General features: G+C 30.9%; 1 protein-coding gene across 1 annotated transcript in view; it reads right to left on the bottom strand.

The window, feature by feature from the left end:
* Window positions 1–16178, bottom strand: part of LOC145265454 (uncharacterized) — a 116027-nt gene that overhangs the window by 39664 nt on the left and 60185 nt on the right. Inside the window, exons 14-16 of the mRNA XM_080121313.1 lie at window positions 9838–9924; window positions 9103–9246; window positions 5779–5880 (exon numbers count right to left, since the gene is read on the bottom strand). Of these exons, the coding sequence (XP_079977439.1) occupies window positions 5779–5880; window positions 9103–9246; window positions 9838–9924 (333 nt within the window). The remainder of the gene's footprint in view (window positions 1–5778; window positions 5881–9102; window positions 9247–9837; window positions 9925–16178) is intronic.

Raw genomic sequence — 16178 nt, 5'->3', positions numbered from 1 at the left:
ATTCATATCGATTTTTATCTCTTTGGAAGTAGAGGGTCTGTCTCTTGTTCGATCCTGTGTTCCTAGCGACAAATTCATTTTTGGTTTTGGTCTGAGGCTTTTTGATTTACTCTGTCCTGTCCATCTTTCTTGGCCAACAATTTGAATAAGTTCAAATCTATTTTCATTTTCAGTTAATACTAAATCTGTTTTCGGTTTGTTATTATGGTTTTTGGAATAAGGTTTTTTGTTTCTTTGTTCTATTCCCATTTTTCCTGGTATTGTGTGTTTACCTTTAACATCTGCTTTCATCTTTGTTAGTGACTTGGATCTGTCAGATTTTTGGAGTTGGAGTTTCTTTGGTGGTTGATTCTCCAATTTTGTTGGGAGAATTTTCGATTTCTGATTTTTATTTGGCTGCTAAGATTTATTTTTAGTTCAGATAAAAATAATTTCAATTCTTTGAGTATGTTTTTTAGTTCTTTTGTTTGGGGTTTCTGGAGGGTGATTTAGACTATTGTAGTTGCGTATTTTGTTTGCTTTTTTGGGGTTATTATTGCATATGTGTTTTTTTGGGTTATTGTTGCATATGTGTTTTTTTGGGTTATTGTTGCATATGTGTTTTTGCTGTAATTTGTTACTTGATTATGGGTTTCTTGGAAGTTTATGATTTTTTTTTGGTATTTGATTGTCAAGATTTCTTTCTCTTGCTTATAGATTTTGCAATTTTTTGAACGAGAGGGGTGATTTTCAAGGCAATTTGTACATTTGATTTCATCAGGACAGTTTTCTTTTTTGTGATTTGAGTCTTTTTGACTGCAATTTCCACATGTTTGGTTTCTTTGACATTTTATTATGCCCAAAGTTTTAATATTTATAGCATTGTAGTGGGTTTGGAATATACTGTTCTACTTAGGTTTTTTTCATAATCTATAATGATTGCCTCTGGTATTTGAGGAGAGTTAAATTTTAATATGTAGATGTTTGTGTATATTACCTCTACAGCTTTCCTGATTATAATTCATCTGTGACTTCTTAGTTTTTCAGTTCTGTTTTGATTTAATCTGTTGTGCATACCAAAATTTCTTGGCTCCTTTGGATTAGTTTAATGTTTGATGTGGATACGATCTGATGTTTCGTGTAGTTTTGTAGTTGTAATAAAGTTTTAGCCTGTTTTTTATTTTGTACTTCTACCAATATTGTTACGTTTCTTAATTTTTGGACATTTTTGGGTGTTATTTTACTTGATATGGTTTTTTGGATAAGGAAGGGCGATATTCTAGTCAGTAGTTTGTCAGAAGTAGCCTCTCACACAATGAAGTGTGAAAATGCTCTTTCTTCGTTGTTAATGCCTGAGTCTATCTCAGACTCTGTATGTGGTCTCTTGGTTGTCTTTTTATTCATAATAAGGTTAGAAGGTTCATCAGCCATCCTCTCTACCTGCCTCAGAGTCCTTTATGAAGAAGAAAAATGAGGGGGTAAATCCTATTTGCCTCAGTTCTCCAGGGCTACATGACTGGTATACTCAAGCGTGGATAGGATTCCAAGCATTCGTAATATGTAGATAATCCCACCCAAGTATGGGTTTCCTTATACTTTTATTATTCCTGTTGGTTGCCTTGGTCCCAGCTTGATTGGCCCTTCAGTCACCTCATATTAAATCAGTTTGTTTTTTGTCTGATTTTTTTTTTATTTCATGGACTATCAACTATTTTTAAATTATTGATATTTTCTTCAATTTCAAGTTCTTTATATCTTCAGATATTCCTTGCAGGTGTCTGTCTTTGTTGTGCTGCTCCACAGCACATCAACCCTTTTAGAATATTTTATGTAGAATCCATTTATTGTATTAAAGTTATTGTTTTCAAGTTCTTCATATCGTCAAGCAACTATAAATCATGTTTGGTTTAGTTATTTTGTTTCACGGTATATCAACCCTTTTCGGGTTATTCATGCTGAATTCAGCAACTTTGTAGAAAGCTCCTATGTTTCAAGTTTCTGATATCTTTCATCATGCGTTCGTAGTACTTGGTTGTCTTGTAGTGAATTCTGTTATTTTCATTCCTGCAGTACATGATTGAGTTTTGCAAAGTGGTAAGGTTTATAATGTTTATGTTTGATGTGTTTTAAGTCAGGAAGTCAGTAGGGAAGTGGGAGAAAAGGAGAGGGTGGAATGGAGAGGGGAGTGTTGTTTATGTTTTTTGCTTAGCAGAACATGATTAAGTTTTGCAAAGGTTTAAAGAGCAAAACAAAAATATTTTAATGTACAGTGCATTTGCGCCAGGAAGCCAATATTCAGACAGCCTGATCTGGTAGCATCATATATAAAATTTGACATTGTGATACAGTATAAGAGGCAGAAAGTAGCAACCTTAATTGAAGTCAGTTGAAGTTTCTTAGATCGATTGATATAGAACCGTTGAGGTAGCAGGTTCAGTTCATAAGGGAAGGCCAAGAAAAACATGGGAGGAAAGGATAAAAATGGAAAGACCTGGTCAAAGATTGGTTAATTTTGAAGTCAATTTCTTAAAGCCATCCAACACATGCCAGCTTGTAAAATGGACATTAAACTGTTGATGTTGATGACTACTAGGTCTTATATATGATGACTACTAGGTCTTATATATGATGACTACTAGGTCTTGTATATGATGACTACTAGGTCTTATATATGATGACTACTAGGTCTTATATATGATGACTACTAGGTCTTATATATGATGACTACTAGGTCTTATATATGATGACTACTAGGTCTTATATATGATGACTACTAGGTCTTATATATGATGACTACTAGGTCTTGTATATGATGACTACTAGGTCTTATATATGATGACTACTAGGTCTTATATATGATGACTACTAGGTCTTATATATGATGACTACTAGGTCTTATATATGATGACTACTAGGTCTTATATATGATGACTACTAGGTCTTATATATGATGACTACTAGCTCTTATATATGATGACTACTAGGTCTTATATATGATGACTACTAGGTCTTATATATGATGACTACTAGGTCTTGTATATGATGACTACTAGGTCTTGTATATGATGACTACTAGGTCTTATATATGATGACTACTAGGTCTTATATATGATGACTACTAGGTATTATATATGATGACTACTAGGTCTTATATATGATGACTACTAGGTCTTATATATGATGACTACTAGCTCTTATATATGATGACTACTAGGCCTTATATATGATGACTACTAGGTCTTATATATGATGACTACTAGGTCTTATATATGATGACTACTAGGTCTTGTATATGATGACTACTAGGTCTTGTATATGATGACTACTAGGTCTTGTATATGACATGAAAATAAACTGGAATCTTAGAAAGATTTCTATTTCAGTAGTTATAGAAACAACCAAAATAAATCAGACATGAACCGCTATGACGATGTAAATACCTACAGCTACATATTCAGAAAACCTGTTAAATCTAACATATTGATGGAAGAAAGAAGCAACCTTAGTTGAAGTTAGTATGCTGGCTTAAACAGAGCTGAAGAGAAAAAGATAACAAAATACCAAAGTCTTATGTATGACATGAAAAGAAACTGGAATCTTAGGCAAATCTTCATCATTGCAGTAATCATACGAGCTATAATAAATAATTTTAAACTCCCTGGTGAATATACTCAGTGAATCAAGTGCAAGAGAGATCAAAACAATTGCAGAGACAAAATTCTAAAAAAAAAAATATCTTTTGGTTGAAGTACCAGAAATAGCAGGTGACTATCTGGTATCCAACAGAATGTGCCATCTCAGTAAAAATGAAAAAATAAGAAAATTGAATATGCACCGAACCACTTGCAAATGACTACTCAACAAGCAAGACATTACAGACATTTTGAATTAGGTAAGTGTGAATATCTATCGTCAACGAAACTATTGTTATTATAATGCTATGAGTATATCTATATATATATATATATAAAAGTGAATGTGTGTGTGTGTCTGTGTACATTTCCCTACGCAATAACTGTCAATTTTTAGTCTACAGACTTGAAATTTGATATACAGGGTACTAAGATTTGAGAAAATCGATGTGATCGGTTTTTGGTCAGAAATTTGGCTGTTAAGGGGTCAAAGTTCAACGATTTGACCTTTGAGAACTCTACCAAACTCCTCCAACAATTTTGGGTCTACGCATTTGAAATTTTAGTTATAGGTTCCTTGGACATGGATCTTACTTAATAACTTGATTTGAGCCCAAAACAATGAATTTTAAGGGGTCATAATAGGGGTCAAAGTTAAAAAAAATTGACCTCTGCGGTCTCTTCCAAATTACTCAGACAATTTCTGATCTAAATATTTGAAATTTTACATAAAGGGTATTCAGAGATAGGGCAAGCTTTTTCATCAGTTTGGGTTGAAAATCTTTAGTTACCAATATATAAATGTATGTATGTATGTCTGTTTGCATGTCTGCCTTAAACTTTCAATAGAGGCGACGGATTTTACCAAGATCAGTATCGTTTTAAAGTTTGACCTTTCATACGACAAATATCGAAAAATTGGCTAAAAACATTAATATCTTCCCCTTCAACTAGGCACTTTTCTACAGGGGGTGGGGTCACTTTTTTCACCGATATTTTTTAAAGTTATCCTCTCCTTTAGATTGTCTAGCCTTAATTTTAAAAAAATGTTGCTTCCAGTTTGGCGGTGGTCATAACAGCATAAACGTTAGGTTTTACCCCGTTCTTTTCCTCCTTTGCGGTACGGGTTCAAGCCTCCCTCCCTACTACCCCTTTTTTTTTTTTTTTGCTCAACATACACATCCAAACACCCGGGCAACACCGGGCTGAAATGCTAGTTAGCAATATTAATAAAGAACTAGCAGGACCCCTGGGAAGTACAGTTGTTTCTACATCCATCTACATAATGTTAATAATTTATATTCATTTTGAAATAATAAATGTTGGTTAAGGTCAATACTATTAAAAAAATCACTCTTCTGTAAAAATATCAGCTAAACTTTCTTTAAACAAAGTTAGCGAATTTGTCTTTTCTTTATTTAAAATTGTAGCAAATAATATTATTCTCCATCTTCTTATGTAAAAATTATTGTCAGATTCTTCAAATCAATAAAACGTATGCCACCTTTTTTTAAATATATTTATTTAAAATTGTATTTAGTTGATGGAACAACATGATTTGACTTTGGAACAATTTATTCTAAAATGCGTCAAGTTGGAATTTTTCCCTTAATAAGTGGAAAATCTCATTTTTTGTAAATCTGTATAAAAAGTAACAACATACGTATGAACATGAAATGCATTATAAACTTTATACAAGAGAAAATCCTTAAAAATATAAAAAAATATGTAATAAAAACATTATTAATTGTTGTATTGGGATGCTAATTATCAACATCAACAGTTTAATGTCCATTTTACAAGCTGGCATGTGTTGGATGGCTTTAAGAAATTGACTTCAAAATTAACCAATCTTTGACCAGGTCTTTCCATTTTTATCTTTTCCTCCCATGTTTTTCTTGGCCTTCCCTTGTGAACTGAACCTGCTACCTTAACGGTTCTATATCAATCGATCTAAGAAATCTCATCCATTTTTTTCTTTTTCAGCATGGCTTTACCATTAAAGTTTCCTGTTCTACGCACATACTGTCATTATTAAAGTTTCATTTTCATGCATTATCACACTGCATATACATTTCTGATAGACAACAGTGATAATATTCTGCTGGTTAAGACTAAAATGATAATGTGGTTGAAATTGAAATCAAATAAAGCGCAATATTTTTACCTCTCCTTTATATCGATGATGATTAACAGTCATTCCAGCAATTTCCAGGCAGATGTACAGATTACCCAGCCACAAATTCATAAAGAATTCACTGTCCAAATCCTGTAAGAAAACATAAAAATATCAACAACCAATAAACTATTATGCAATTTTTTAAACAGAAATCAAATACATGTCAAAAACATGATAGCATTTGGTGATGCTAAAGCACATAATATATCCAAATGCTTTGACAGGATCTTTTATTTTAAGAAAAAAAAAAAAGATGGCGATATTAAATTTTTCTGACCCTTTTTGTTTACAAAACATCTTCATAAACAAACGAAAGCAGTGAAGTTGGAGGCAAATTGTCAAGCAAACAGTTATGCCTTCTTGGTTTCTGTGCAAGTGACCTCTGGTTGTTGGATAATGGAGGAATTACTGATAGTCCTTTATTTACTTCACCATTATAAATTTTCCAAAAGTCTTTAGTTCCTATTTTCTGTGACTCTATGCATTTTCTGATTATTTTGGCTTCTTGTAGCTTTGGCTATTTTACCCTTACAATAGTTTTTGGCATCTATTTTTATTTGTCTATTTGTACTTGATTTATGACAAACAAACTGGTGGTCTACTTAGCAGAAAGTCGGCTCCACTTGTAATAAGTTTGAGGAAATATAAAGATACCATATATTGAAGAGAAGAGGAGAGGGAAGCTGACCTAAGAGGCAAGAGTGTTTTTTGAGTAGACAGTAAGAAATTGTTTTTACCCTTCTTTTTTTTTCTTAAAATACGCTTTGTTTGGGGGTGAAAAAAGGTAAAAATAAAAATCATTAAAAACAACGCAAAATTTTCCAAAAATTTAATCTTTTTGTTTGTCACATTTCCATTCAAACACTTATCATAAGTTGTGTATGTTTCACCTGGATATTTTCGTCTGACAAAGCAAAAAACATGTTTATAAATAATGATATATATGAAGCATAGGAGAATGGATGAAGCATGTAGATAAGATACAACATCATTATAGGAAGTGAGGCTATGGGGAGAAATTGTTCACTAAGGTACACAAAAGACAGCTGAAATAGGATTATTAATCAAGGTGCGGCAGTAACTAAGAAAAGATAAGACAGTGGTCAAGATATTTAGAGTTAGCTTATGGGCAGTTTTGTGACAGTTTATGGACAATCTTGAGGTTATAACAGTTGAAGACAAATCGTGACTTAGACCACATCGGAAAAGTTTAGGAGGCCAAGATGAACTGATGTCAACCGATGACAAAGAAATCTCAACAGATTACAAGGAAGTAGACTTAAGTGTTTAGAAAGTGAATGGTATCAAACAAACACCCAAAGTGCAACTGTTATTTGCAGAATATGTCTGTTTTCTTTTGATTCTTTTGAGTTTGTGTTTTTTGAGTTCATTTGATATTTTTATACTTTTCAGTCATTGTGTTCGCCTCTCAGCAGCTGCCAATGTGAGATGATAACACGGCCAGAAAAGATGAAAGAGAAGAAGACCATAAAAACAACAATACGTTCAGCGATTGTTGTCGAGTAGGGGATCATATGGTTGCACACAGCTTTAATTCTCCCTTCTCGTCTCATTTATATGCAAAGATCAATGAGTGATGGCTAAGATTTTATTGTATGTTGAATTTCTTTTACAAAAGAAGTATTAGACGAATGCGATGATTACAAATGCTAAATGAATCATCACAGGGCATTGCATTTGCATTTCACTTTTGGGATGAGGCTGATCTAAATGCCACGTTACATCAACTCATGAAACTTAACTTAATTAAAACATGTTTCCATACATTTTCGTTTTATTTAAAAGTGGATGCTATTAAAATAGGAAAAGATTTCCAACAAAACCCTCCTTAACAAAATGAAAATACTAGTTTCAAATGAGGCTTTTTTTTATTTTTAATGGTTTTCACATATATAAATTTAATTTTCTTTAATTTGTACATATATAAATTTAATTTTCTTTAATTTGTACATATATGAATTTAGTTTTCTTTAATTTGTACATATATGAATTTAATGGCTTTATTACATGTTCATATATAAATTTAATTGTTTTATTACTTGTGCATAAATAAATTTAATTGTTTTATTACTTGTGCATAAATTTAATTGTTTTATTACTTATCCATATATAAATTGTTTTATTACATGTTCATAAATAAATTTAATTGTTTTATTACTTGTGTACATATAAATTTAATTGTTTTATTACTTGTGTACATATAAATTTAATTGTTTTATTACTTGTGTACATATAAATTTAATTGTTTTATTACTTGTGTACATATAAATTTAATTGTTTTATTACTTGTGTACATATAAATTTAATTGTTTTATTACTTGTGTACATATAAATTTAATTGTTTTATTACTTGTGTACATATAAATTTAATTGTTTTATTACTTGTGTACATATAAATTTAATTGTTTTATTACTTGTGTACATATAAATTTAATTGTTTTATTACTTGTGTACATATAAATTTAATTGTTTTATTACTTGTGTACATATAAATTTAATTGTTTTATTACTTGTGTACATATAAATTTAATTGTTTTATTACTTGTGTACATATAAATTTAATTGTTTTATTACTTGTGTACATATAAATTTAATTGTTTTATTACTTGTGTACATATAAATTTAATTGTTTTATTACTTGTGTACATATAAATTTAATTGTTTTATTACTTGTGTACATATAAATTTAATTGTTTTATTACTTGTGTACATATAAATTTAATTGTTTTATTACTTGTGTACATATAAGTTTAATTGTTTTATTACTTGTGTACATATAAATTTAATTGTTTTATTACTTGTGTACATATAAATTTAATTGTTTTATTACTTGTGTACATATAAATTTAATTGTTTTATTACTTGTGTACATATAAATTTAATTGTTTTATTACTTGTGTACATATAAATTTAATTGTTTTATTACTTGTGTACATATAAATTTAATTGTTTTATTACTTGTGTACATATAAATTTAATTGTTTTATTACTTGTGTACATATAAATTTAATTGTTTTATTACTTGTGTACATATAAATTTAATTGTTTTATTACTTGTGTACATATAAATTTAATTGTTTTATTACTTGTGTACATATAAATTTAATACTGGAAAACTTTAATAGCTTCATCATCCAAAGATACCTTCTCCACATCTGAATTCTCATTCTTCTCTATTGCCTTACATTTTCCGCACACAAACTGATTAACATTTCTCAACCAATAATTTCATTTGTTGTGTATGCAATTTCCGTATAAAAAAATTGATTTACACTTTCCACAAATACTTACAGAAATGGCGAGCACACCAAAGATGGTAGAGTCAGGATGATGCATGATATATTTCTCCAAGTCGAGTACTTCTGTGTCTGGTTCATATTGGTGAGAAGCTGAGAAAATCTTCACTTTTTTGACCGGTGGTGTGTTCTTTTTGATCTGTTATCAAAAAGGCAAGAAAAATAAGGAATATTCAGTGGAATCTACAGGAAAATAAAGAAGATTTTGTTCAGAAAAGAAATTATATTTTTATTTATTTAGTTGAGATAGAGAAAGAAAAACACAGAGGGGAAGTGAGAGAGACAGAGAGAGAAAAAAGGGGAAAGAGAGAGAGTGAGAGAGGAGGGAGAATATAAAGAGAGGGAGAGAGAAAAGGAAGGGAGAAAGGGAGGTAGGTAGGAAAATCATAGAAGCAAGAATAAAGAGAGAGAGAGAGAGAGAGAGGGGGGGGAATAAAAAGATGGGGCAGGAGGAAGAACTGAAAGAGAAATGTGTAAGAGTGGGGGGCAATAATGAACAGAAAGATAAAAAAGAAACACAAATAAAATAGTAGAGCAAAAAAATAACACATGAAAAATAGGGGAAGAAAAATAAAAGTAAAAGGATGGAGGAGAGACAGAGAGAGAGAGAAGATGAATAAAAAGGGAAAGAGGTATAAGAAAAACATAGAGGAAATAAGAAAAGATGAAGAGAGAGAGAGGGTGAGTCACAAATGAATATGGAAAGCTGGAAATACAATTCAAAACTTACAATTAACATTCCTTGCCATTCTCCATCTTGTGTCAGTTGTAATACAGACTGACCCATAAGTCGCATATCGGGACCACGAATGTCAGACTTAAAAATAAAAAGAAAAAGATTAAAAAATAATGATGACACATGTTTGAAGGAGAAGTATTTGTAATACAAGATTATATGTCGATATTCAATCAAATAATACAAGATGATGAGACAACAATGTAGTAATATGGTTGGTGTCGCTGCTTGTATTAAATACTAGAGACCCCATGTCAATAGCGATTAATTCAGCCAGTGGTGATTCTGACAATGGTCACACTTAGTACATATTATCATAACCCAGGATCGTTGCCAGAGACGGGTGACATAAAGTTGAAACAATAGACAAAACAGAGAAATGACAAATGACATGTTTTTCGAGCTGAGAGAAACAAAGGTTTTTAAATCTGTAGAAGCTAATCAAGAGGCATTGATTTGATTGCGATGGCGGTTGGCCAATAATGTAGAAACTTTGTAATCTAAGGTACAATTCTACTTTGATTGCGATGGCGGTTGGCCAATAATGTAGAAACTTTGTAATCTAAGGTAAAATTCTACTTTGATTGCGATGGCGGTTGGCCAATAATGTAGAAACTTTGTAATCTAAGGTACAATTCTACTTTGATTGCGATGGCGGTTGGCCAATAATGTAGAAACTTTGTAATCTAAGGTACAATTCTACTTTGATTGCGATGGCGGTTGGCCAATAATGTAGAAACTTTGTAATCTAAGGTAAAATTCTACTTTGATTGCGATGGCGGTTGGCCAATAATGTAGAAACTTTGTAATCTAAGGTAAAATTCTACTTTGAGTGTGTATTTCATTTCAATTAAGTTAGGATGTTAAATCAAAAACTAATGGGTGTTCAGGAACAAAACAATTTATTTCAGAAACTGCCAATCGCCAAACCAAGTGGACCAGTTTTAGGGGTCAGTCGTAAAAAAAATGCAAAATTCCTTCCCAGAGATGAGTGGCATAATGTTGAGGCAGGGGGGCAGCAGATCAAACGGTAAATAAAACAGAGATGAAGAATGATGCCATGTTTTTTCGAGTTGAGAGAAATAAAGGTTTTCAAATCAGTTCGTCTATGGAAGCCAGTCGTGAGATATCGAACAATGTGAGTCTGCCATTGGTTGTGCAATTGGCCAATAATGTAAAAAACTTGATAATCTAAGTGAAATGTTACCCAGATATCTTTGTCTGTGTGCGACACTCAGTTAAGTTAATAAATTAAGAAGTAAATAATTAGCTAAGAAAACATTAGTTTCTCTCTCCAGAATCAATTCTTTCCAAAATAAAACCAAAAGAAAACTCTCAGCGAATGTCTCCTTGTGTCTTTGCTATGTGAAAAGATTATTTTATATCAATCACAAGACAAAACTGTGACGATGAAGAGAAGCAGCTAAGTAAGACAAGCAATATAAGGCCGAAGCACATGTATAAAGAACTATTTATTGAAAATATTACATCCTGTCTAGTATGCATAAACCATTCTCTCTCCTACTTCCTTGTGTATCGCTTATTTAGAATTGGGCTGTTTATTCTGTCAACCAGAAATGTACGGTGAATTGAATTGAGGTCCACTTTGAATATCTATCATTCACTCAATGATATGTATTAGGATCAGTCAAAATCCAGTTAAGTCTAAGTAATGGATGCTGCTGTTGCTGCTTTTTCGTTTGTTACGCACCTAAACAAACGGTGTAGAGATCAGAATTCCAAATGAGGTAATAAATGCATCAACGAATGAGGTAATAAATACATCAACACATGAGGTAATAAATACATCAACGAATGAGGTAATAAATACATCAACGAATGAGGTACTAAATGCACCAACACATGAGGTAATAAATACATCAACAAATGAGGTAATAAATGCACCAACACATGAGGTAATAAATACATCAACGAATGAGGTACTAAATACATCAACAAATGAGGTAATAAATACATAAACGAATGAGGTAATAAATACATCAACAAATGAGGTACTAAATACATCAACAAATGAGGTAATAAATACATCAACAAATGAGGTAATAAATACACCAACAAATGAGGTAATAAATACATCAACAAATGAGGTAATAAATATATCAACAAATGAGGTAATAAATACATAAACAAATGAGGTAATAAATACATCAACGAATGAGGTAATAAATACATAAACGAATGAAGTGATAAATACATCAACAAATGAGGTACTAAATACATCAACGAATGAGGTACTAAATACATCAACAAATGAGGTAATAAATACATCAACGAATGAGGTAATAAATAAATCAACAAATGAGGTAATAAATACACCAACAAATGAGGTAATAAATACACCAACAAATGAGGTAATAAATACACCAACAAATGAGGTAATAAATACACCTATAAATGAGGTGATAAATACACCTACAAATGAGGTAATAAATACATCAACAAATAAGGTAATAAATGCATCAACGAATGAGGTAATAAATGCACCAACAAATGAGGTAATAAATACACAAACAAATGAGGTGCTAAATACACCAACAAATGAGGTGATGAATACACCTACAAATGAGGTAATAAATACAACAACACATGAGGTAATAAATACATCAACAAATGAGCTAATAAATACACCAACGAATGAGGTAATAAATACACCAACAAATGAGGTGATAAATACACCAACAAATGAGGTGACCAATACACCTACAAATAAGGTAATAAATACACAAACAAATGAGGTAAAAAATACACTAACAAATGAGGTAATAAATACATAAACAAATGAGGTAATAAATACATCAACAAATGAGGTAAAAAATACACGAACAAATGAGGTAATAAATACACCAACAAATGAGGTAATAAATACACCAACAAATGAGGTAATAAATACACAAATAAATGAGGTAAAAGATACACCAACAAATGAGGTAATAAATACACCAACAAATGAGGTAATAAATACACCAACAAATGATGTAATAAATACACCAACGAATGAGGTAATAAATACACAAATAAATGAGGTAAAAAATACACCAACAAATGAGGTAATAAATGCATCAACGAATGAGGTAATAAATGCACCAACAAATGAGGTAATAAATACACCAACAAATGAGGTGCTAAATACACCAACAAATGAGGTGATGAATACACCAACAAATGAGGTGATAAATACACCTACAAATGAGGTAATAAATACACAAACAAATGAGGTAATAAATACATACACAAATGAGGTAATAAATACACAAACAAATGAGGTAATAAATACACAAACAAATGAGGTAATAAATGCACCTACAAATGAGGTAATAAATACACCTATAAATGAGGTAATAAATGCACCTACAAATGAGGTAATAAATACACCTACAAATGAGGTAATAAATACACAAACAAATGAGGTTATAAATACATCAACAAATGAGGTAATAAATACACCAACAAATGAGGTAATACACAAACAAATGAGGTAATACATACACCAACGAATGAGGTGATAAATACACAAACAAATGAGGTGATAAATACACCAACAAATGAGGTAATAAATACACCAACAAATGAGGTAATAAATACACAAACAAATGAGGTAATAAATACACCTACAAATGAGGTAATAAATACACCTACAAATGAGGTAATAAATACACAAACAAATGAGGTAATAAATACATCAACAAATGAGGTAATAAATACATAAACAAATGAGGTAATAGATGCATCAACGAATGAGGTAATAAATGCATCAACAAATGGGGTAATAAATAAACCAACAAATGAGGTAATAAATGCATCAACAAATGAGGTAGTAAATACACCAACGAATGAGGTAATAAATGCACAAACAAATGAGGTAATAAATACACCAACAAATGAGGTAATAAATACACCAACGAATCGGGTGATAAATACACCAACGAATGAGGTGATAAATGCACCAACAAATGAGGTAATAAATACTCAACCAAATGAGGTAATAAATACACCAACGAATGAGGTAATAAATACACCAACGAATGAGGTAATAAATACACCAACGAATGAGGTGATAAATACACCAACGAATGAGGTAATAAATACATCAACAAATGAGTTAATAAATGCACCAACAAATGAGGTAATAAATACACCAACAAATGAGGTAATAAATACACCAACAAATGTGGTAAAAAATACACAAACAAATGAGGTAATAAATACACCAACAAATGAGGTAATAAATACATCAACAAATGTGGTAAAAAATACACCAACAAATGAGGTAATAAATACACCAATAAATGAGGTAATAAATACACCAACAAATGAGGTAATCAAGGCACCAACAAATGAGGTAATAAATATATCAACAAATGAGGTAATAAATACACCAACAAATGAGGTAATAAATACATCAACAAATGAGGTAATAAATACACAAACAAATGAGGTAATAAATGCACCTACAAATGAGGGAATAAATATATCAACGAATGAGGTGATAAATACACAAACAAATGAGGTGATAAACACACCAACAAATGAGGTGATGAATACACCAACAAATGAGGGAATAAATACACAAACAAATGAGGTAATAAATACACCTACAAATGAGGTAATAAATACACAAACAAATGAGGTAATAAATACACCAACAAATGAGGTAATAAATGCACCAACAAATGAGGTGACAAATACACCTACAAATAAGGTAATAAATACACAAACAAATGAGGTAATAAATGCACCTACAAATGAGGTGATAAATACACCAACAAATGAGGTAATAAATACACCAACAAATGAGGTAATAAATGCACCTACAAATGAGGTAATAAATACACCTACAAATGAGGTAATAAATACACAAACAAATGAGGTTATAAATACATCAACAAATGAGGTAATAAATACACCAACAAATGAGGTAATACACAAACAAATGAGGTAATACATACACCAACGAATGAGGTGATAAATACACAAACAAATGAGGTGATAAATACACCAACAAATGAGGTAATAAATACACCAACAAATGAGGTAATAAATACACAAACAAATGAGGTAATAAATACACCTACAAATGAGGTAATAAATACACCTACAAATAAGGTAATAAATACACCTACAAATGAGGTAATAAATACACCTAAAAATGAGGTAATAAATACACAAACAAATGAGGTAATAAATACATCAACAAATGAGGTAATAAATACATAAACAAATGAGGTAATAGATGCATCAACGAATGAGGTAATAAATGCATCAACAAATGGGGTAATAAATAAACCAACAAATGAGGTAATAAATGCATCAACAAATGAGGTAGTAAATACACCAACGAATGAGGTAATAAATGCACAAACAAATGAGGTAATAAATACACCAACAAATGAGGTAATAAATACACCAACGAATCGGGTGATAAATACACCAACGAATGAGGTGATAAATGCACCAACAAATGAGGTAATAAATACTCAACCAAATGAGGTAATAAATACACCAACGAATGAGGTAATAAATACACCAACGAATGAGGTAATAAATACACCAACGAATGAGGTGATAAATACACCAACGAATGAGGTAATAAATACATCAACAAATGAGTTAATAAATGCACCAACAAATGAGGTAATAAATACACCAACAAATGAGGTAATAAATACACCAACAAATGTGGTAAAAAATACACAAACAAATGAGGTAATAAATACACCAACAAATGAGGTAATAAATACATCAACAAATGTGGTAAAAAATACACCAACAAATGAGGTAATAAATACACCAATAAATGAGGTAATAAATACACCAACAAATGAGGTAATCAAGGCACCAACAAATGAGGTAATAAATATATCAACAAATGAGGTAATAAATACACCAACAAATGAGGTAATAAATACATCAACAAATGAGGTAATAAATACACAAACAAATGAGGTAATAAATGCACCTACAAATGAGGTAATAAATATATCAACGAATGAGGTGATAAATACACAAACAAATGAGGTGATAAACACACCAACAAATGAGGTGATGAATACACCAACAAATGAGGGAATAAATACACAAACAAATGAGGTAATAAATACACCTACAAATGAGGTAATAAATACACAAACAAATGAGGTAATAAATACACCAACAAATGAGGTAATAAATGCACCAACAAATGAGGTGACAAATACACCTACAAATAAGGTAATAAATACACAAACAAATGAGGTAATAAATGCACCTACAAATGAGGTGATAAATACACCAACAAATGAGGTAATAAATACACCAACAAATGAGGTAATAAATGC

Source organism: Euprymna scolopes, chromosome 40 (assembly GCF_053919585.1).
Source record: "Euprymna scolopes isolate OS-2025 chromosome 40, ASM5391958v1, whole genome shotgun sequence".
In the NCBI taxonomy this organism is placed as follows: Eukaryota; Metazoa; Mollusca; class Cephalopoda; order Sepiida; family Sepiolidae; genus Euprymna; species Euprymna scolopes.
This window is presented reverse-complemented; position numbering and strand designations above follow the sequence as displayed.